General features: G+C 34.4%; 1 protein-coding gene across 2 annotated transcripts in view; it reads right to left on the bottom strand.

The window, feature by feature from the left end:
• KLHL1 (kelch like family member 1) overlaps positions 1-24,292 on the bottom strand; it is a 202,758-nt gene that overhangs the window by 63,549 nt on the left and 114,917 nt on the right. For both annotated transcript variants that reach the window (XM_027739034.2, XM_027739035.2), the window contains exon 5: positions 16,933-17,145. In XM_027739034.2, the coding sequence (XP_027594835.2) occupies positions 16,933-17,145 (213 nt within the window). The remainder of the gene's footprint in view (positions 1-16,932; positions 17,146-24,292) is intronic.

Here is a 24,292-nt window from a genome sequence, read left to right as displayed (position 1 = left end):
GATGGAGTAACTACATTGGTGGATAAGGGAAGACCTACAGATGTCATTTATATGGACTTCTGTAAAGCCTTTGATATGGTCCCCCAAAACATCCTTCTCTTCAAATTGGAGTGATGGTTTTGATGTGTGGACTGTTAGGTGGATTAGGAAATGTTTGGATGGTTGCTTCCAGAGAGTAGATGTCAAAGGCTCCGAGTCCCAGAGGGCATCATTGATGAGTGGTGTCCCTCAAGGGTCCGGACTGGGGATCAGTATTATTTAATACCTTCATTAATGACATAGACAGAGGGATCGAGTGCACCATCAACAAGTTTGAGGATGACACCAAACTGAGTGGTGGGGTTGGCACACCTGAAGGATGGGATGGCACACATGAAGAGAGACCTAGGCAAGCTCAAGAAGTGGGCACATGGGAATCTCATGCAGTTTAATAAGACCAAGTGCAAGGTGCTGCATCTGGGTTGAGGCAACTCCAGGTATCAATCCAGGCTGGGGGATGAACAGATCAAGAGCAGCCCTGCCAGGAAGGACTTGGAGGTGCTGATGGATGAGAGGCTGGACATGACCCAACAATGTGCACTTGCAGCCCAGAAAGCCAATCGTATCATGGGCTGCATGAAAAGCAGTGTGGCCAGCAGGTCATGGGAGGTGATTCTGCCCCTCTACTCTGCTCTGAAGAGACCCCACCTGGAGCACTGCATCCAGCTCTGGGGTCCCCAGCACAGGAGAACATGGACCTTTGTGAGTCCAGAGGGCACCACGAAGATGATCAGAATGATGGAGCACCTCTCTCCTATGAGGAATGGCAGAAAGCTGGGATTGTTCAGCCTGGAAAAGAGAATGCTTCAGGGTGACCTAATTGTGGCCTTCCAGTACCTGAAGAGAACTTACAGGAAAGATGAGGTAAGACTATTTGCAAGCACTATAGTGACAGGACAAGGGGGAATGGGTTCAAATTGAAGGAGAGTAGATTTAGATTAGGTATTAGAAAAAACATCTTTACTGTGAGGGTGACAAGGCACACAAACAGGTTGCCCAGGGAAGTTGTGGATGCCCAATCCCTGGAGATATTCAAGGCCAGGTTAGATGGGGCTCTGAGTAACCCGATCTAGCGGAAGGTATCCCTGCCCTTGGCAGAGGGGTTGAAACTAGATAATCTTCAAGATCCCCTTCCAACCCAACCCATTCTATGATTCTATGATTGTGTGATAAGGGTTTCTGTGTGTTTGTGTGTGCCTGTTCTGGTTAGGATGCAATTAATGTTACTAAATAGGAATATTAAAGTATGCTAATAAGCAATGGTGTTGAGCATTTTTCAGAACACTAGCTTAATTTTTATTTCATACTGTTAAGATTTTTTATATATTCTTTTCGTGATTTTTTTTTCCTCTAAAGTGTTCAGGTTGTCAGTAGACTAAAAAATCAAAGACCTGAAGACAAACCATATTCAGAGTTTAAGCAGGATCATGCCTTCTCTTGCAAGATGATTTAATGTACATTTAGGACTACTGAACTGAACAGTATACTCTGTCAACATTAACTTAGCAGAATACAGGTACAAGAGAGCTAAGAAATCAAATTATCAGTTTTCTCTACACAAATTTGAGGTAATATTAAGTTATATATACTTTCTAATGCTTAATGGAATTAATGGAATTGATGTCAAGGGTCTTTATGGCAAGCTTATTATATCACTGAGGATCAAAGTCCAACAATAATATTTGTGATTTCTTGTTAGACTGCTATTTCTTTATTCAGAGATTCCAATCTGTGCCTAGGCTTTTAAAGCAAATATTTATTTCTGAGATCTTTCAACTGAGTTGCCAGGTGTTTCAAATAAAGAATTAATAATCCATAAACACCGTTCTGTCCCAAACTCCTGAGATTTCATGCACCAAGCACAAATGAAAGCTGCATCTCTTTTTCTTTCCAATTAGAAATTCACCTTAGAAATGGAAAAAAAAAAATTCAAGCAGACAGAAACCTGTGTTCATTTCCCTAAAAAATATATATACTCAGTGTCCAAATCATAAAAACCTTTTCTTCATTTTTTGTCAAAAAGCCTACTCTAACTTACTATAAAAATAACAGTAAAAAAAAAAAGAATCAACTGTGTAATGCAAAACATACTATTCCAATGTCTTTTCCTGACTGTAAAAATATGGGAACAATAATTTTAAGAAAAATATTCATTTATCCCTACTACTCACTTTTTTTAGCACATGGGCTGACTTTTGATAAACACTGTATTTTTGAATCTCCTTAAGGCTAAATCTGTGAGTGAGGGGAAAAAAGAAGAAACTAAAATTGAAGCTACTATTTAGAAACCAGAAGTCATATAAAGCTAATTGTGTCATGTTGTCTAAATTTCAATAATCTGCTTCAATTTTTTTCTACTCCATAGTTATCTTTCCTTATTATATCAGGATAATCAATATATTTTTATTAAATCAGGATGCATTTGATCAGGAAATTCAGTTAATAAGGATACTTCCCTGAAAACTATATTATGTTCAGCTAGCTTTTCCATGGCTATGACATGCTTCATTAAAAGAGAATTGTATCTAACATTAAATGAAGATTGCTGGGCTTTGTAACATGTGGAAATTCACAGAGCTGACACTTCTCAGAAGATCCATATCAATGCTACTCCAGCATAGTTAATTTTAGCCTTGCTAGAACTTCTCAGACTAGCAACATCCTGAGAATTTTTTGTAACTTCGTGTCATCATGTTTCTCATTTTTCCTAGCTAAAACCCTGAACAAGTGCTTTCTCAGATGTACTTCCAAATTACTTTCAACTCCATGCTGCAGAGAGCTGGCATGTTTCAACTCAGCAAAGCATATTCAGTTGGAAATCTGGAGTGTAAAGTACTCAAGTACTGCCAAAAGGAAAGTCAAGTCTAATGAGCTCAAAAGAAGGAGTTTTGGTACGCTGACTCACAGTGGGTGCACCATGAGACTTGACTGATTGTTGCCTGCCTTGCTGTTACTCTCAGCTCCCACCTTCCTTCCTTAGGGAGCATCTCTGCATTTACTGCTTCCTGACAGATCTCCTCCAGCCTGCTGTTATGAAAGTGATTTCCAGCTATTGAGGTGATTTGAATAGTTGATTCGAATGATATTAAGCAAAATCTCACTTATTCTACATAACCGATCATCTGAGAAATAGGATGGGTCCTTTTCTACCCTGTTGAATATGTGTCATGTAGGATGAAATTTAGCCACTACTAGAGAAAAACTTTCATAGTAACCCCATACTTCTGAAGAGACACTGAACGATTCATGGTTATTTAGATAGAGCTTTCTACTTTGTGAAAAGTGTGAGGTGTGACAATATTCACTCAGTCAGGATGAACTAAACCTCAAATTCCACCACCCTCGTATGTGCCTCAGACACAGTAATTATCCAAAAGGGGAGATGACGAAACACCATTGGATTCCTACCACTAAAAAGAAAAACATGGGTATTTCCTCCAGGACAGATATCAGGGCTATAAAATAAAGAGAGAAAGTACTCCCTGCATGCCAAAGTTAAAGAATAAGCACATGTAAAATTTTTAATCTGTAATCCAACAGATAATTGCTGCCAAAAGAGGGACAGCATCATTGCAAATTATGCGTTATGTGGTCTCTATCTGCCCATGTCTATCTATTATGATTTATAGTCTTGAATAGTCCTTAAGAACATATAATTATTCTATACCCTGATTAGTATTAAATTTCATACCCAATCACTAATTTTATCACAGACAGAAAGCAACTTTCAGTTCTCTAAAAACCATCCCAGTATCTAGATGCATTCTCCCTGTGAAAAACCTTAAAGAGTCCTGTGCCCTTAGAAACTTACATGCCAATGTCATGTGGAACAGAGGATTAGAATTATCTTAATAGCATTAGTAATTGTAAGAGAAGAACAAAAAGTTTAAAGTCCTTTAAATGAATTGCGAATGAATGAAATGTGGATTTTTATGGTACATTTCATTTAACAAAGCCCATAAGTCTCTTTCTTGATCCAAAACACATCTGAAGTCACTTGACAACCTTGAGTCAGAGAAACGCATTACCGTATGAAAGAAAAATCTGAAAGTTTGCACATTGAATAGTTTTCAAGAGAGATATTTGATTAGCCATCATTGTCCTTTTATGAGTCTTGTTCCATGTACAGATTTGTTATGGTTGGTTACTGTTGATGATCATAGTAATGCAGCTACCAGGAAAGGATAGAGACTTCTGAAAGGTAAGGTCATGATTGCTCTTTGTACAGATTAAAATGAAAAGCAAATAAACGGTTCATAGGAATTTCTGGAAAGTATAAAACTACTAATTTGAAACTTTCTATAAGATTAGTTATACTTTCAAAGTCCTACCATGCTTACGCTGCTCTAGGTGTTAGGAAACACTGTGTTTCTATGGACAAAGCTCCAATTAGAAGAATTTTTTATCTGTCTAAAGCTGGTAGAGGTATATGATGTATTCCTACATCATAATATTGGCATATGAATGCAAGCATTTCAGTTGCCTAATGTGGTGAAAGGAATAAATTTTTGACACTTTGTGTTTTCTGTCTGTAATACAATTGCAAGAAATGCCTGTAATACTATTGTAACTGAAGATTTCAACTTAATTAATTGCTATTCTGATTAGAACTATATATAAATATACCCATTTTAAGAAATATCAGTTAGGTTATTTGTGCTCCACTGCAAACATGAAGGAAAAAAAAATCTCCCACAAAGTGCTACTTCTTTTTTTATGAAACAAATAAATTCTGAGCTACTTCTATTGGATAAAAATACTCTTGTTATAAAGACTATTGTTTAATAATGTTTAAGCTTTTTACTAAAAAAGTTTTGAACTTATGGGATAAAGATAATAGAGAGTTAAGTAATTTAATTTTTTTTTGTTTCATTGTGAGACACCGGAACAGGTCATCCCTGGCAGTGTTCAGGGACAAATTGGATGGGACTTTGAGCAACCTGGTCTAGCAAGTGACATCTCTGCCCATGGCAGGGGAGCTGAAAGTAGATGATATTTAAGGTCACATCCAATTGAAACCATGCTGTGACTCTATGATTTTTTTAAAAAATTATGCAGAATTCCTCAAGAAAGCGGAACTGTTCTGCAACTGGTAATGGATCAACAACTGCCATTTACATGTTTCATAGTAAATTGATTTTGGAGATATATGTTTTTCAGGGCAATTATGCAGTGATTGTAAATAGTTTTGTTATTTCTTTTTCCAAGAACATCTTGAAAACAAACTTTATAATAACCCAATTAATGTAGGGTTTATAAGTAGAAACAACAGTATACTGAGCTAATATTATCAACAGCATACCAAGCAGATCAACTTCTGTATGAATAAATTTGGTCATGCATCAATAATTCAAGATTCCTCCTGAATGAATATATCTATGCTTTCTCTCAGATTAAAATCTTGGTTGACACGAATAATATCTTTAGTTTAGTCTACAGGAATCGAATAGACATCAGCCACTACTAAAAACTGAAATAAAATTGATGACAGATAATTTAAATGCTAATCTCACTAACTAGGTTTAAATTGGGAATAATAGGTTTTACTTAAACTGTGATTTTATATTATTGTAAATCTTGTTAAAACAGGTAGAAAAGAATGTTCCTTTTCACCATCTAGGTAATAAAGCACTTTTTTTCCCCCTAGAAGTGATGTAAGCTTACTTTTTTTTTTTTTTTGTTCTGTTTTGTTTTGGTTTGGTTTTTTGTTTGTTTGGTGTGTTGTTTTTTTTGTTTGTTGCGGTGTGGTTTGGTTTTTTGTTTTAAATGAAGGTCCCATAAGGTTGAGAAACACCCTGAAAAACGGGTGCTGCCTTTTTTCAGGAACACATTAAAGGGTGGGCTCAAATAAATTTTATTTTTGATGCAGAGTCTTTTGAATCTAGATTTAACACATTTGAGTTGATTCCCAAAGCTGACTATATCAAGTTTTATCCTAAATCATTTTATCTACATAGTGTCACAAAGTATGGTAGGAAAATCATACTGAAAATTCTGAAAATGAATACAATATGGACAGAGAAAACTCACACTTAGCGCTTATTACTGGGAAGTATGCTACATCAAGTAATTTTTAGTTAACCAATTACCAGTTAGTCTTAACAAATTTTTCAAGAGGCCATATAAGTTTTTCACATTTTTGGTGATTACCTATCAGGCATTACAAGCAGATTCAGTTTAATTATTTGACTCCCTGACATACATACAGAAACAAATGTTTGAACACATTCAAACACTCTCTGTGGGGTTTAAAAAGATACATGATTAGGCATTCAATATTGTATCTTCTGAATTAAAGGTTTTTTTTTTTATCTGCAGAAAATATATCCCATTTCTTCATACTTTTTATTATTTTTCTTATTTCAGTTGAAAATTGACAGTCTGTTTTCTGACCAGTTTGCTGGTTTTGGCTGGGATAGAGTTATATTTCTTCACAGTAGCTGGCATGGGCCTAAGTTTTGGATTTGTGCTGAAAACAGGGTTGATAACACAAGGTTGTTTTAGCTGTTGCAGAGCAGTGCTTACACACAGTCAAGCCCTTTTCTGCCTCTCACCCCACCCCACCAGCAAAGAGGCTGGGAGTGCACAAGAAGCTGGGAGAGGACACAGCCAGGACAGCTGATGCGAACTGACCAAAGGGATATTCCATACCATATGGCGTCTTGCTCAGCATAAAAAGCTGTGAGAAGAAGGAGAATGGGGGGACATTCAGAGTGATGGTGTTGGTTTTTCCAAATCACCCTTACTGTTTCCTGCAGAAGGCTGAACACCTGCTTGGTGTTCAATTCCTCGTACTGCTTATGCACATAGCTTTTGTTTCATTTATTAACTGTCTTTATCTCAACCCATGAGTTCTCTCATGTTTACTTTTCTTTCTGATTCTCTCCCTCATCCCACTAGGGACAGGGGGTGAGCAAGCAGTTGTGTAGGGCTGAGTTGCTGGCTAGGGTTAAACCACAACACCCGCTTTTCAAATCTTAAACCTCCATACTCCATAGTTTTTGTGTGAAGGTGCTTACATGCTTGTAAAGGTGGATAAAATTATATCAGAATCCAGAATTCTCCAATACTATGGGTTAGCTCTAAATTAATTTTCTTCCTTTGTTCAAGATAAAAATAAAAGATAATTATGAAATTAATTACAGAAAGGTACTAGGGAATGGAATTAAAATATGCCTTCTTTCAATATCACTTTAATATTTGCTCTTGCAACATTAAGTAAATATTCTGCTTAACATCTATTTTTGAAAAGAACAGATTTAAGTTAAGAGACCATTATACTTTTCTTGACAATGCATGATATTCATTTACATTCCTGCATTAGAAATTTAAATGGTTTCCACTAGTAATACTATTAAGTATTTCAAGTAAAATCAGCAAGATATTTCAGTCATCAGTAATATTTTCAAATAAAGAAAAATACAAAACAAATTTTAATTTTATACATACAAAATGAAGCATTCATGAAAAAATCCTAAGAAAATAGGAAAGACAACAACAGCATGTTTGCACTGTTTATGTGAGAAAGTATTTGGGACTATTGATTAAGCATATATTATTAGCATATTTAAGATTTATAATCAGAGAACAAGAATAAATTAAAAAACTTTAAAAATTCAAATTAAAATTTAGAATAGTTCTCAAAAATACATTGGAAATTATATATGAATTTGAAAATTGGGCCAGCTTTGTACACACAAAATTAACTTAACTTTGCATAACAGAACGTACCACTTCAAGAATCATATAATTATGAATTTATGACAAATATATTTACAAATTCTTTTAACTTTTTCTTTTAAATTACTATATTTTGAAAGTATAATGTATAGCAGTCATAAAATGATTTTCCACCAATTTTTACACTTTGAGGATATATTAAGGTATTACCAACAGTGTCATTCTTTATACAACTCTGGATTTACAAATAGATTCTTATCTAAAGTAAATGAAAACACTTAAACATTCCTTCACTCTTGTCTTTAATTTTAAAAAATGAATAGAAAAGTTGTTAACTTTTTTGAGACCCTTAAACATAGAGACCACAAGGTCTCAAATTGATCATGTATGGAGTTCAAACTCCATTTCTAAACTCATTTTATCCATATGAACCTTAGCAATATTACTTAAAGACCTTTTTTGTTTTGCTAGGAGTTGAATGAATTGAGCTAAATCCAACATAATCATCTCCTTTACTAACTTGACTTGCAATGAGGGGCCTTAAATTGAAATTTTTTAAAAACTTTATATCTAATTTATAATTTTGAGTTTTTACTTGCTTTTAAAACAACCATTTCCATATATTGTCTTAGAAATAAAATAATGAAAAATATCTGCAACTAATAATTTCCCAAATTTAGCATGTCTTATTTTGCTTTGTTTTCTATCATCTTCTTTCAGCTCATTGAACATTCTGGATCTGTTTGGAATTCTTTTTTTTGTTATTCATGTTTAATTAATGGTTTCAGTAAAGTTGTTTTATCTCAGAGATTTCCAGGCACTTTTCTGTAGTAACACAAATATTCAGTACGTGAAATTCAGCATTTTTGTTGCTTCTGGACTAAATTATTCATAATGTGTTAGTCAAGCCAGCTGCTCAACTAATGCAAGAAGAAAGGCTATACTAAATCCCTCAGATTTCTATATTCTCATAGAAAGATTACTTTCTTCCCAGCGATAAGATGCATCAGACTTAAGCATCTTTAAGAAACTCTAGACCAGTTCTTCCTTGCAACATACAGCTAATCATTTCTATTACGAAAATCTAGGATTTACTGCTTAGACACCACAGACTTTTTTTATTGTGACTGCAAGTCTGTGATCTGTGTATGCATGCAGGTGACAATATATGGCAAATAGATCAGCCACATGGCAGCAATAGTGAATGGTCTTGGACTGGGATTTTGAAAAAAAAAAATTAATTGGGTTTTCTATCTAAAAACTGAATTCTGACATCTACTAAGTTTTGGTGATCATAGTCACTGGCAGAAGAAATTTGTCAGTATTTAATTGATTTGCAATTTCTCCTTTTTGCACACACATTATAACTTCATATTCAGAAGAAATTTTAAACTGGCTTTCTACCCTTCAGTTATAATCCTGAGTCCTCCCTATTCTCCCCTCTCATCAGAGTACAAAACCCAACCCAGACCAAAAAGAATACAGCATAGTTGAAATTCGTTTTTCTTAACCTGTCATTACATTACCCTAATAAATATATTAGAGAAACAATCAACCATTTACACACACATTCTCTGAGGCTGTACATTTGATACAGAAATTAAGAATCTGACTTCCTCCCCCTTGAATAAACTAAGCAATGAAATTGGAATATTCATTGGTAGCATCTGTAGCAAGTAATTAAACTGTGGTGTTGAAATCACTTTCACATTAACTCTTCCCCAAAGCTTGTGATTTATGGAGACCATTTATTAAAATCTTCAGTATTATTTTCTATAAGTGGACCCTTGTCTTCTTCTATGACGCTGTTCAAACTTTAACTTAATTTCTTAATATGCCCATATTTTTTTGTCACACATACTGACTTTTGTTGAACTACCAGTACTACTGGGTCTATCTTTGAAACTTGTACTAAGTTGACCAATTTACTTATCATCCTGATGTATTAATGATTCAAATGTTATTCAGTTTAGGAAAACAGTCCCTTCATAAAGTAATTATTTAGTAATTATTTATTTAGTTTTTATTTATTAATTATTTAGTATTTATTTAGATAAAGTTAGGTGGGATGAATATCTCTTAGAGTACCTTGGAATTCTTTCTTCTCTACTTCTTGAGATAAAAAATTAAGATCATAATTCTGAGAACAATATACATTTTGCATTAGTGTTAAAATACTTCTTAAGAAATAAGAAAGGTTCTAGTGGTCAAATTGCATTCAAAAGGAAGTTGAACAAAAAGAAAATCACATTAAAAAAAAGAGAAAATATAAAAAATGCCACAACCAACAAAGACAAGGCCTTTGACAAAATGTTTTTATTGTCTGGTCTCCTTTGGTTTAAAGGTAGATGTCTTTATTTGAAGTGCTTCTGAATAAAATTCTATTTTTTTCTCTGAAAGTGATAAATCAAATAGAAGATTAGGTAAAAGCATGAAAGATGCTAACAAATAGAACACAAATGTTATTCAGCCAATAGAAACTAATAGTCTACATTTAAAAATTACTGGAAATTACTGGCTTTTTATTTTTAACTGCAATTAACCTATTATCTGCAGCTAGCTGTAATTTACCAAAATTCATGTTACTTTCATAAAACTCTTAGAATAAATACAAAGAAATAAAACATAAAAGAAGCTTTTTTCCCCCATAAATGATGTTCTCCTTATTCAAATATAATCTTCACGTCCTAGAAGTAGGCAAAAAGGATGGACAGGAAAAACTCACAAAGAAAGGGAACTGTCTATTTAAGCACCTTTTCCAGATAGTATTTCAAGTTTAAATGTCACCAATATGAAGAATTCTTTAAGGATATACATAATCTCCAAAATGTTGATGGCTCAACTAGAAATAAAAAAGAAAATGTTTCCTATTATGTGCTTTCCTATTATGCTGCATCAATTTAAGGGAGAAGGAAGAATGCAAAAAACAGCACTACAGTGCAAAAAAGAGACATAATATTATGGAGGGTAAGTCCAACCCATGTCTTAGACCTCCCTTTTTCTTTCCTTCTTTGCTTAAAATAACAGATTGCAATGAAGTCAACAACAATAATGGTTTATGCTTTTAAAGCTACCCATTGTTAACAATTGTTGAGAGCAATGATTGATCTTTGTCTTCACTACATTCAGTAAGTTATATTTGCATGACCTGTGGAGGCACAATTGAAGAGAGATAAGGTTTGTATTTTTTATGCATCATTATCATTCCGCAAGTATTTTATGATCACTTCCAATAGTGATTTAACTAGTGAAAATACATTCTTCCACTATATAAAAATACCCAAAAAATATTTAGCAGCAAACCATATGCCCAGTATATCATGAGACACTCAATAAAAAGTCAGGTAAGTTGCCTGTGTGTCAGATAAATGGTATTATAGAATTATGTTGTCACAACTTTTTATTTGAACAGCACCCCATGACAGCTTCAAAGCATTTAGTGATACTTTACTGATATTTACTGGTATTCACTAAGCTTTACTGATAGACAAATGCATTTGGAAATGAATATCACACATAACTGTCTTGAATGGTTATCATTTTCACTGTTTACAAATGCTCACATGTCACTTATCTACACAAGAAACGCTAACCATATTGACAGGACTTCTGGACAATTTTAGAATTAGCTAGAAGATAAAAAAGAAAAACAACAAAACAAACCCCTTTGGATTGTATCTGCACACTGCACTGAACTATCATATCTTTGTTAAGGTAAAGTATCCTCTGACAAGCTGCATCCACAGGCAGAGAAGTTGCTATAAAAAAAGTGAATGAGTTAGCTTTACTGTATGATCTATCTAAGAAAAGTAGAAAAATAACAGATTAGCTTGTTTGTACTGACCATACTCAACTAATTGTCATTTCATAGGCAACAGAAATTTTGGGCCTAAATTTCCCCTACAATGATAAGTTAATAGAGGAATATGGAGATCCTCCTAGAAGCTTCTCTGAAATGTCATTTTTATGGACTGAGAATTTATTAATTCTTAAGTTAATTAATTAATTTTTATTTTATTTAAATAAACATATATATTACTTTAAAAATACTGTCAAACTTCCTCACATTCCCAAATTTATATTATTCTGATAGAGGTTGACATTCAAATTGAGTAATTGCTTAATCTACTTGCACAAAACCAAGCATTTAGCACCATTTGACATGCCACATGGCGTCTAAGAACCCACACAGGGCCAATAAACATGGCACTGGATTTATGAAGGAATGCTTCCAGATAATCTGCTGGGACCCAGAAAACATGATCATGGAACCTCTCAAATCAGCACACAGGTTTGTTCCTATGTGTTGGAAAGTGCACTAGATCTTCATTGCCTATAGTGGGAGGTTAGGAATCCAGCTGATGTGGAAACACAAAGGTGAATAAGAAGTTGTATCATACCTTTAGTCTTTCAGATTCAAGTTATAATCTCCTGGTATGTAGTTCATCCAGAAATTATTGAAAGAATTCACAAAATGTTGTAGAGTATGACTGAATATACACACATACTTCGCATTTACCTCAGATCAGTAGGGAAGAACCATTCTAAAAAGCTTAGAACTCTAGTCAGGTGCAAATTCTTATAAGCTGCACTTCTTTAGTGATGCTAGAGGTGGTTAGAGAACTGAAAAAGCTTCTCATTTTGTATTATCAATCACACTGCTCTGAAGAAGAAATTTAAAGATTGATTGACATAGAATGTTTCCCTCCATTTTTGCTAAGCAAAGGAACTTTCAGTTGTTTCATCTAGCTCAATATGTATTGAAGAGGTCAGAACTCGATGACAACTGCCTGATTAATTTGCTTTTTTTTTGGCAGTACCTCTTTGCCAAATGCTAGCTGAGCTGGAAAAGGAATTTATAAGTTTGCCTCATAATGTCAGTTATCCAAGCTAGGATTTAAAGGGCTTCTACACCATTACTACATGCAAATTCATATACACTTTTAAAATCATGTACAGTCAGATGTAATGTGTGCATTCTAAGGGGATTTAGAGGCTTAGCATTTCCTACAGCATCTCTGTATAAATAAGAACAGGACCCATGTGGACCCATTCACTTTCTCTCCAGTGAGTTACAGGGTATTTAAGTACTTCATTTTATAAGGACTGCATTGTTTCTGCTCCTGGGCAAGAAATCTAATTTAGATGCCTATATTAGATTTACTGAATCTGAGTCACAGTCACAGTACTCAAAGACTATGCATTATTCTACTGATGTGATTCGCAAAGCCTCTGAAAGTGATATCATTTAAAGTGTTGCAGAGGAAAAGGTAGTAACACCTATGCTTTACCCTATGCTATTTTTAAGTTTCCCAGTTAACCAGTGATCTGCTGTTACAAACAGTTGCAAAGAATGGCCATTATAAACATAGCACACTGGTGGAGTACAAGTTATCTTTAACTTAACCATTTCTACAAGGAAATATTTGTGGTGTTTATATCATGCACATCTTTGCTGAGAAACACTGAAACCTAAAGTGTAACATCCTCACTCTTTACTGTCATGCTATTCTAGGTACTCTGTATCATATGTTAACTTCTAACTTTTGCTTGTAAATTCCTTCAGTAGCCCAAGTGTCATTAGCAACTTCTTGCACTCTTAAAAAACACCATGAAATAATGTTTTGCCCAATAGAAGATGCCTACATTTTTGGCTCATGCTGTAGGCTCAACATGAACAGATACATTACACTGTGTATAGACAAACAGCAGAAACCAGCTTTTCATCTTAATAAATGTGATTACATCATTAGTAATCAAAATAGGCAGAGGCTCAAACATGCTGATGAATTGCACTGAATGTTTCTAGATACAGCTTGAGTCAGGGAATAGGAAATACAAACACAGAAGAAACTATTCTGTTTTGGAAAAGGTAGAGAGAAAGATAAGGAAAATACAGCTGAATAGAAATAAACTTCTCTATACTGTTTGCGTTCATGGCCAGAAGTTAATGTTTTAGTTTCAAGTGCAGACAGGGTTAGACTTTTGTCTGTGTAGAATTAGTGAGGGTTTAAATGAACTGTTTTGCTCCCTGAGGTGTGGGGACAGCAATCACTATATCACATGCCATCAGGGAGCTAGGTGGGAACACCTTTAGCTATTCTAATCAGACCTTAATGAATATATCTGTCCACAACTGTGGAATTTCACCTTTAAGGAAAAGGTTTATAAGAACATTCTACTATAAAAGAATGAAATAAATGTATATGTTTATGTCCATGTGTATATGTATGTACATTCATGAACTAATATAGGCTGGGGGCCACCCAGCTGGAAAGTAGCTTGTCAGAACAGGAGTCAGCACTGTGCCTGTGTCTCAAAGAAGACAGGTGACATCTTGAGCTGCATTAGACAAACTATTGTCAGTAAGTCAAGGAAAGTGAAATAAGCATAAATTAAGATATGTTTTCTGTATGGACCAACATAAAATATCTGCAATGCCTCTTGAAAGGAAGTGACTAAATGTGAAACGATTTCTTATATTGGTCAAGCCACCAATCTTTCTTAGTTTGACTTGAATGAAGAAACATAAACTGTTTAAGTTTAGCAGATTGTTTCAGGCAAATGAAAGGAGCAAAAAAGTTCTATGGTAACGCAGCAGGTTCTATTATTTCATTTTCATCTTCATGATACTTTCCTTTTAACATGTTAATACTGCTTAGCTTCTGATAATTCTGCTATTGAATTATGAATTACATTGTTTGATATCGTACTACTTAAGTCTGACTACATTGCCGACATAATTACTGCTCCTGGAGACTGAAATGAGGTATCATGAAAACTCAGGTGATAAATTTAAACATTCATTTTAAGAGGATCTCAGTACAATCTTTCCGAACTGTTAATAATCCTTGTAGACTATGACTTCATCTTTTTTAGTGAATTCAAAAGTAAGGAACTCAATTTTTTTTTTCTCAAAGGTTCAATCATTAGCTGCTAATTTTGACCTGGCTTCTTTCCAGAGAGCTCTTCAGTTATTTCTCAGTGCAATGAAAATGATAGAGAAATTTTCTGAAAGATACACAATGGAATTAATTTTCAGGTTAACACAACTGTTTTAGGAGTGTATAGGTAAGTGTCAATCATGTGAGACAACAATTATACAGGGAATTGCCTTTAACATTATGGATAAAGAGCTAAAACACTCAGCTTGGTAATTTTGGGATCACTGGTTTACATGCAAATAGCAGTTCAGGGGTAAGCAAAGTAAGGCATGTCTAGGTGTAGTAAAATCCCTATTGATTGGATGAGCGCAGCTAAATTTGTGAGCCATATATTTAGAATCTGTAGCCGGTTTAAAGCTTATGAATATAAAAGCAGTTTGAAATCTCGCCTCTAAGTTGTTTCAACAGATACTTTCTATACCGTGAAACCACAGAACCATAGAATCATAGAACCACAGAACAGCCCAGGTTGGAAGTGACTGAAAGATCTTCTGGTCAAGCCTTTCATGAGAAAGGGAACCTAGATAAGAATGAGACCATTACATACCTTACACACATACATACATACAAAACCTAATTTACATAAGACTATTGAAGAGGAAACTTTTTAATTTTTTCATAATTTTCAGCAATTCACAGAACAGACAAAACAGTTGTACTCCTTTCATCTGACTACTGTCAATAGCCTCACTTAACTCATTAACTTATTGGTAGATCTTGAAGAAAGTAATTATAAAGAAATTTATAAATTATAAAGAAAATTATATTATTATAAAGAAAATTATTATTCAGAACTAGTGCAGAGACCAGTAACCAACAAAGCTTTCATGATCATTCTACACAATAAGAGCTAGAGGTGAGAATGCTGTGTGAACAACTTAAGATACTTTTTTTTTAAGTGCTTGGCAGATTAAAAAAAAACAAACCACTTTGAACGCTGCAATTATGCATAGTGTTGTGTATGACCTTCTCAATTGGCATAGATGTTGAAAAATAAAAAGCTCATTTGTGACAAGGAAACCTTTAAAATTGTCATATTTGACTATTTCCTTTGAACATTTTATATCGGAATGTAAAACAAAACAAAACTACTCAATCCTCTGAGCTGTATAAGCACTGCTCAGCAATAGCCAAAACATATGTATTACCAACGCTGTTTTAACCATAAGAGAAAAGCACAGCACCATAGGGGCTGCCATAAAAAAAGTTTATTCCACTCCAGCCAGACCCAGTACACTAGCTGGAAGGAGAATGATAGTATGGAAACATGGAAGAAAATTGCTATTTAGTTGTCTGGAAAAAAAAAAAGGAAACTGAAACCTGAATCACAGATTCATGGAAGCATTCATAGGAAGGGAGATCTAAAGGACCTCAGTGGCCAACTAGATAAACTTCTCACTCAAATCAGGGCTAGTGCCAATACTGGATTTAGGAATTCAGGAAAACCTTCAATGAAGAAGATCACTTAGACTTTGAAAAAACATCTGCATTTGTTCACTGCATTCCAAGTGATTCCTCTCAAGCCAATGTCCAACCTGAACTGTCCATGCTACAAGTTGGGCTGTTTGCCTCTTCTTACATTTTGTGGTGCTCTCAAGAATTTGGTTCCATGACCTTCCCTTCAAGTCTTAAGTTGCTATTTGGTCATCATTTAGCCTCCTCTTCACTAGACCATTTCTTCAGCTTCTCCTTTCCTAGCTGATATACCATCTTGGTAGCCCATCTCTGGACCTTTTCCAATTTGTTCCTATGCCTTGTGAATTGTGGAGTGCAAAACTGGAAACAATATTTCAGGTGCAGACTTAGCAGCACCAGGTATTATGTGAATAATAACTTCATATGGCTTGCTGACAGAATTTTTCCTGCTGTAGAACAATATACAGTTTTCCTCATTCATACTGTTGACTCATACTCAGCCTGGTATCCATCATAAGCCCCACGTGTTTGATAATTTTTTTTTTGTTTGGTTGTTTTTTTTCTGAGAATATTTGCTATTCTGTCTATCATTCTTAGCATGCTATGAAATCTGCTGTTGCTCCTCTTCAGTTTCAGAGTTCTGCTCTTCTTGCATATCTGTTGGCCCATTCCTCAAATTTATTGAAATCACTCCAGGTTAAGGGCTATCAATAATTTTTTCTAATTCTGAACAGGTTTTCTTTTAAACACACAGAGTATTAGAGTATTGCAGATTATAAACTGATGCCAGTTTTCACAATAACACAATAACAATGTTGGTTTTATTATTATTATTACATAACTGTAAAAATACCTGAGGTGGAAGGAGGGGTAATCTGATATAAGCAAGTAGCATACTTAGGTCGTTGCATCTCCTCTGCATATCATACTTCACCCACATCATTAAGGCATGGAAAATGGTCTCTTCATCAGGAACATTCACATCATCACTAGCAAGAAGTTTATGCAGCTCTTCAGCTGGTAGAAGTAAAAATTCTTGATTTCTTATAACTTCCATTATATTCTCCTGAGAAGAAGAAAGTAGTTCAGATTCAGTAATTCAGTAATATTTCAGAAAAGAAAAAACAGATGCTAAAGCTAATAAGACCATAGAATTAGCCTGTATCTGCCATACATGGACATGGGTATGCTGTGCCATATTCTTAGAGCTCATGAGAAAAACAAACCACGGATGAGTTCAACAGCTGTAGTCATAATTCATATATAAATATATTCAGAGAAAAATATGAAGACTATATGGTAATATTGTAATTAAGAATTGTCAGAACTAGTAAAGGCTATTGTTTGAAATTTTTATAAACTCAATTGTAATTCAACACATTCAATATATTGCAAATCTTTATATGGACATACTACATTTTCCTGTGTTTTTTCACTGTCTGACCTATATCTTTAAAAACTTGTCAGTCATATACAGTTATATTATCAATATCCAGATGATGTCAGTTTATATACATGACAAGGCTGAGAGGAAGATCAACACCTGAACTTAGCATTATTTCTTGAACTTGTTTAGAACAGATTGTTAACGTCCAGTTAACATTCAAAATGTACACAACTAAGGTCTCACAGTATTAAAATTTATAATACCATCATGGTTTAGAAATGGTACTCAGCAGTTCAGTGCTCCCACCAAGACTCTCCAAACCACTTGCTGCTCTCTCACTCCCCTGTCTTTCCCCTTTCCCCCCTCCTTGGGGCAGGCTGAAGAGGAGAACTGGAGGCACAAAAGGCAAAGCTCAGGGGTTCAGATAAGAACAATTTACTGGAATCAACAATGAGGTAAGAAAATGAACAGTGACAGCTTTGCCCCACCCCCAGCAATGACCTGAGGTGGTACAGAATAACCCTTGTTTCTTAGCTATGCTCCCTCCAGGCTACTGCAAAAAATTAACCTTTCCTTGGCTGATAGAAAAAAACAAACAAACCAAAAACTATATAAGTTACATAAAACTTACAAACTAAACAAAAAAATTTCATTTGGTTGACTGAATCCTAAGGATTGAATTAAGCACTCTCTGAACTACCTACTCTACATTAAGAGGACACAATAGAATCACAGTTTTGCAGGGTATTTTTCTCCAAACATTTTTTTTTAAAGTCCCTAATCTCCGTGGAGAAATTAAAAATTCTTGATTCATAGACAATTTTGAGATGAATGTGAAGTAGTTGTAGACTGGAGGTACATGAAAAAAACCCTTATTTTTTATATAAACCAAAAAAATTCAAAAAGTAATAAAAGGAGCAGTAAGTTATAGCATCTAATAGATAAAAGATAATAATGAATTTCATGTTATTTTGGATAGACTTTGTGAGAGTAAGACAAGAAGCAGGGAAGGAATGACAAAACTTCAGTCATGAAGTGTAAGAACATCAAAACTCAGGAAAGTGGATACTTCGACTGCTACACCCGCTTGATTCAGTTCTTAGCATATCAAAATCCAAATCAGTGCTGTCTATAATTGCTTGTTTGGGTCTGGGCCATTATAACAAATGCAGGAAAAAAAGGTGCAAGATTTATAACATCAGAATTATACTCTGGCTCTAGTGTGTCACATGCTGTCCTCCTCTATCCCATGCGATAGAAGGAAATTCCTATTTCGATTCTCCAACTTCATATTTTTTGAAATTTACTGCTTAAACGAATTTATTAAAAATTAACTGCATATTATTTTACATAAGGTAGTAGAGATTAATAATGAAGACATAGACATGACAAAATCATGACAGACAGAAGTTCCCTGAAATATGTAATGTAATTACAGATGAAATACATAAGTGCAGATAGAATAAATTAGATCAAGCCGAAAATTATGCTTATTACTATGAATGTAAATACTTCTATATGTAAAATATAACTTTCAATGAGTTACTTTTTAACTTTACATATATACGCAAAGTAGGATGCTGACACAAAGACAATCAAAGGTGTTCACGGGGTCATGGACTGTATTAACCACGCTCTTAAATTATCTTAACGTAAGAGATAATTGGGTTAAAACATGAGTCAGTTCTTTTTTAAATTATTTGGTTAAATGTCAATATGTCCCTAAAAAAATAGATTTTTATGTAATGGTGTTTTAATGCACTAACTCCTGATAAATTGTGTGACTAGAACATTGCGTGATAGCTTGGAAATGTAAGGGAACTAGTTTGCAGGCACTTAACCACAAGTTGGCTTAATTAATTTTAATTAAAAAGCCATAAAACTCAGAAAATTTCATTGCACTTCTCAATAAAATGATTTATAAGCCAAAGTTTAATTAAACCTGGTTAAACTGACATTAAATTTCATTATGAAAAAAATATTACTCTACTTCTTAATAGGAACCAACATCAAACTTTGCAATAGAATATTAATACAAAGACCTAATATCATAGAGAAGCATTGTGATGGTGAAACACATTTAAAGAACTCACACAACTTTAATAACACTCAAAGAAGGAGCTCTAACTTCAGAATAATAATTTTAGGTTTTATTAATATTTTTTATCATTTTTATCTTTTTATTTGTATATATGCTTAAAAATAACTTATTCCAGTCTCTGTACTAATTGACCATTGACTGAAAGTAGAATTAATAAAGTTTTTAGACAAAATATACAAGCTCAAATCTCTTCTTCCAAACATGTGGACTTACTCTAATTTCATGTTACTTAGGAATGAGTATTGTAGAAAATTACATTTAATAAAAATTCTTTACATAATCATATAACTTCTGTGTATATATATATATATATATACGTACACACATGTATATGATATATTCATATATATATATATATATATATAAAATATGTAAATAGCAGCAATAAAATCCCGGTTCTTGATTTTCAGAGCTAAAAACTCTCTCCTTTAAGTCCTTAGCATTTCCTAAATTGACTACTGAATGCTTAAAACTTGCTAGATAACATTTTAATTTCTTGAGGTTAATTTCTTTTGGAGCAGCAAAGCATATTTCAATGCCTTGCTGTTTTATAATAACTGAAATAATTTCTCCTATGCTTATTGTGGAAAAATATCCACCTTTTTTTTTTTTAATGTGACTAGTCTTCATTTTTGCACTTTAGGGAACAGGATTCAACAGATGTCTGTGATCTACTCATTACAATTTTCAGGATAAATTAAATAAATTTTAATTATGGTGCAAGATAGGAATTGAGCTGCACAGTTATAGAATCATACAGTCATTAAGGCTAGAAAAGACCTAGGATCATCAAGTTCAACTATTAACCTAACACAGCCATCTTCACGACTAAACCATGTCCCTAAGTACCACATTTAGATGTTTTTTGAACACTTCCAGGGATGGTTATTCCACCACTTTCCTGGGTAGACTGTTCCAATGCTTGATCATCCTTTCAGTAAAGAAATTTTTCCTAACATCCAATGTCAACCTCCTGTGACACAACTTGAGGCCATTTCCTCTCATCCTGCTCTAGTGAAATGCCTTCAGGAATGCTTAAGTCCTCATGGGCTGATAAATAATTACAAGAGTAAGGGTGCTGAATGTTAAAGCATGCCCTAGGTTACGTGACAGTGTTGGACGAGTTTTCAGGACCTGTAATTTTTGACTCTGATACTCAAGAAGCTTTGTAGATCTGGTCTTCACTGTCCCATAAGTCTCATAAGATCAACTGGGCTGTAACTAATGCCTCTTCTGCATGAGTCATTCACTTAGCCTTTCTCTTCAGCAAAAGCTGTAATGTTGTAATTAAGTGGAGTAGTGGATTTTTGGTTTTAATTCAGAAAAGGTAACTTACAATAGAAAGTATGAAAGTCGCTGAACCTGCTTGAAGAAAGTTATGTGTCACTTGATCGCTCTTCCACTTTCACAAAAATGACAATGCAATAACCATTGCTTTGGGGTTATAGCATTTCCATGATTGAGCTGTTTCACTTTTAAACCTTTTCAGTTGTACACAGGGTTAGAATTAAATGACCACGAAGTATTAGAACAGTAAAGCTACATAAACAAAACATATCTATATTTAAAGGTAGATAAGCAAGCAGTCGAGTATCTAATAGATTGTGCATCATACGAACATAATAAACTATTACCAAATGAAATTTAATAGCATGTATCTTTATAAAAATGTCACTAATACAAATGAATTAGGGATGTTTTCTTTTAATCTTGACTTGTAATGATCACTATTTCACATGGAATTAAATTATCTTGCAAAAGTTAGTTCTCATTGATGTTTACGTCATTGATTTCACTAATCAGCATGTATCAGTTGTAAGGAAGAACCTGAAAAATATTAAATAATTTCATATGTTGAAAAACAATGTCATGTTCTGAGAGTGCTATTTAGAACCTGTTACATCAGAGTTGCCATGGAAGTAAAATGCTTAGTAGTTTTTTTTGTTCTGGATGCAAGGGTCTTATTTAAAATATTTTACATTTTTGTGATTTTGATGCTGTGGCCTTACCAATACAAAAATGAAAACCACATAAACTAATGCTGAAAAAAAAAAGATATCCAGATACTAGGCTTTCACTTAATTAGTACATAACTAATGTTCATGAATATTTTAAGCCCACACAGCTTTTAGTTTAGACACTAAGTTTTCATGAGAACATTTAAATAAATTAATAAATAGTGACTCTGATTTCCAATCTAAATCATATGGTATACTTCCTGAAGTTCTAAAGACATAGAAGCAAATTTTGATTTTGGTCGTCTCAAACTTTTTCAGTGTGTTACACTGAATTCAATCCTCTTGTTTTTATGCTCAGTTTTCCATATCTGCTGTGTAACATACAAGACTACACCTCCTGTCCTATTGTGTAACTTCTTTCCTGAGGAGAATGGGCTTTTCAGGTTCCTGAACTCCTATTAGACAAAGGACCAGTATTTATTAATATGCTTATGGTCTGGTTCTCTAGCCAAATCCCAGATTCTATCTAGGAACCTGAATCTCTAGGCAAATCTCAGATGTTATCTGAGAGTGAGCTCCATCTGACCTACATAATCCAAAGAGCTATATGTTTCTTCCAGCACCAGATGCCAGCCCAGTGTCACCATTACAGAAGGGATATAAAGGCTAGAGTGTTCAAAAGATAGTGGAAAGAAATCATATGTATATGTGTATGCTCCTCTGAACTTTGTCAGTGGGAAGAGAGACCAGCAAGTGCTGCTTTTTGGGGAGAGCAGACAACAGGTTGAGGATAGAAGAGACTGTGACTATGGACACCAGCTCACACAGCATATTGAAATCTTAATAGAGACTTCTAGATAACTAAGTTAGACTTCCACAATCTAAATATTTTACTTGTAACTTTTAAATTAATTTTTAAAAATAAAAATAATTTGCTCTTAGGATACGAGGCCACAGAATTAGCCATACTATAGTCTAATTCAATGTGATATTGTGGGATTTCATGATCTAAATGTAGTTCCGAATCAGTTGTTCATAGATATTTGCTGATATGCCAGTTTATCACAATAAACTGGTTAAAACTTTCAAGCAGTGTCAGTATGATTAATTTTTGTTTCCTCTATTCCTGAAGGATCTTGTCTTACACATCCTGCACTACTCTTTTTCACATCTAAGAAGATTCAAGAAGCCTAAACCTGTATTCAAAAAATATACAACTTGCTAGATGGATGAGGACATCTTGCTTGCCCTGATTAAAACAATCTTCCAACACTGCTCTGGAAGACCCTGTATCCTACGAATCCTGGAACTTCTCAGTGTTAAGCCTCAGTGCATGCATAACATTTTCTTCCTGGCATGGTATCTAGGAAAAATAGAACTCTAGCAGCCCGGAAACCAATTTTCTTGTTGTTCATTATTCCACTTTTTTTTTTTTGGGGGGGGGGAGGGCGGGGAGAGAGGAGTGTCTTTTTTAATGATTATTTACCTTCCCAAAATAAAGTTAATAGAATGAGGGAGCGCACTTTGGGACCTAAAAAAACTGGAATGTTTGTCTTCTGTCACTTGAATAGGCCCAGACTGATATATTTGCCACTGGAAGGGTTTTCAGCACAATTTCAAGGAAATAGCAAAACAGATCATCACTGTGAATGATCCAGATGCATTTTGGACTGAAAAGGCTAAAAGTAGTAAAAATATAGAGTCACAGTGCAAACTGTCAAAATGGTGTAGTATTGTATAGTGTGAATATACACTTTTACTGACTCTGGTGATTGTCTTGTTTTGCTGTTACTTGTACAAGATTTACCCTCAGCACTTCCCAAGTATGGAAAATATGAGCTTCCCCCTGCATTTTAAATCGTGCTGTTTACACAGCAGGAATGCAACCCTTCTCACATAGATAGCAGAAGGACAATTTTCCAGATTTAAATTATAACACTCCCGGGAAGTATTCATCATGGCAATCTCACTTTCTTACTCTCCTAGAATGACTTTTCTTTCTTCCCTACCGTACTGCTTTCAGCTGTGATAGAGCTCATTTCCTTCTTAGTAGTTGGTGCAGTGCTGTGGTTTGGACTCAGTATGACAATAATGTTGATAACTGTTGGAGTTATGATAATTTTGGTTTATGTAAAGGATCACATACTTTTATATCCTAATGGAGCACTTGGCTACATTGATTACAGGTATAGAAAAGAAAAATAAGAAAAATGGAGGGTAACAAGTTTATCAGGAATCTCATCTAACTCAAATTTGATTAAAAGAAAACTGGAAATCACAAAAAAAAGTAATCTTGCTATTAAAGCACTAAGCTCCAGAACAGATTTCCAGTGGATAGGACAGGAACAGGTTGATTAGAACCAGTGTAATAAATTAGGATGCAGTTTACAAAAGCGATTACACGAGGTGACTTCACAGAAACAGAGAATGGGTAAGGTTGAAAGGATCACCTAGTCCACCATCCCTGCTCAAACACGGTAGCAGGGTTATCCTAGAGCACATTGCACATAATTGTGTCCATATGGTTCACTAATATCTCCAGTGAGGGAGACTCTACAACATCTCTGGGCAGTCTGCTCCAATTCACGGTCACCCACACAATAAAGTTCTTCCTCATATTCAGGGGGAACTTTTTTCATCAGTTTCTAATGAAAAAGGCCCATTGCCTCTTGTCCTATTGTTTGGCACCACCAAGAAGAGCCTGGTTCCATTCCCTTGACACTCTTCGTTTGCATACTTATACATTGATGTGTTCTTCTCTCAGTCA

Source organism: Pipra filicauda, unplaced genomic scaffold (genome assembly GCF_003945595.2).
Source record: "Pipra filicauda isolate LSUMZ 115617 unplaced genomic scaffold, ASM394559v2 scaffold473_size681673_pilon, whole genome shotgun sequence".
Lineage (NCBI taxonomy): Eukaryota > Metazoa > Chordata > Aves > Passeriformes > Pipridae > Pipra > Pipra filicauda.
This window is presented reverse-complemented; position numbering and strand designations above follow the sequence as displayed.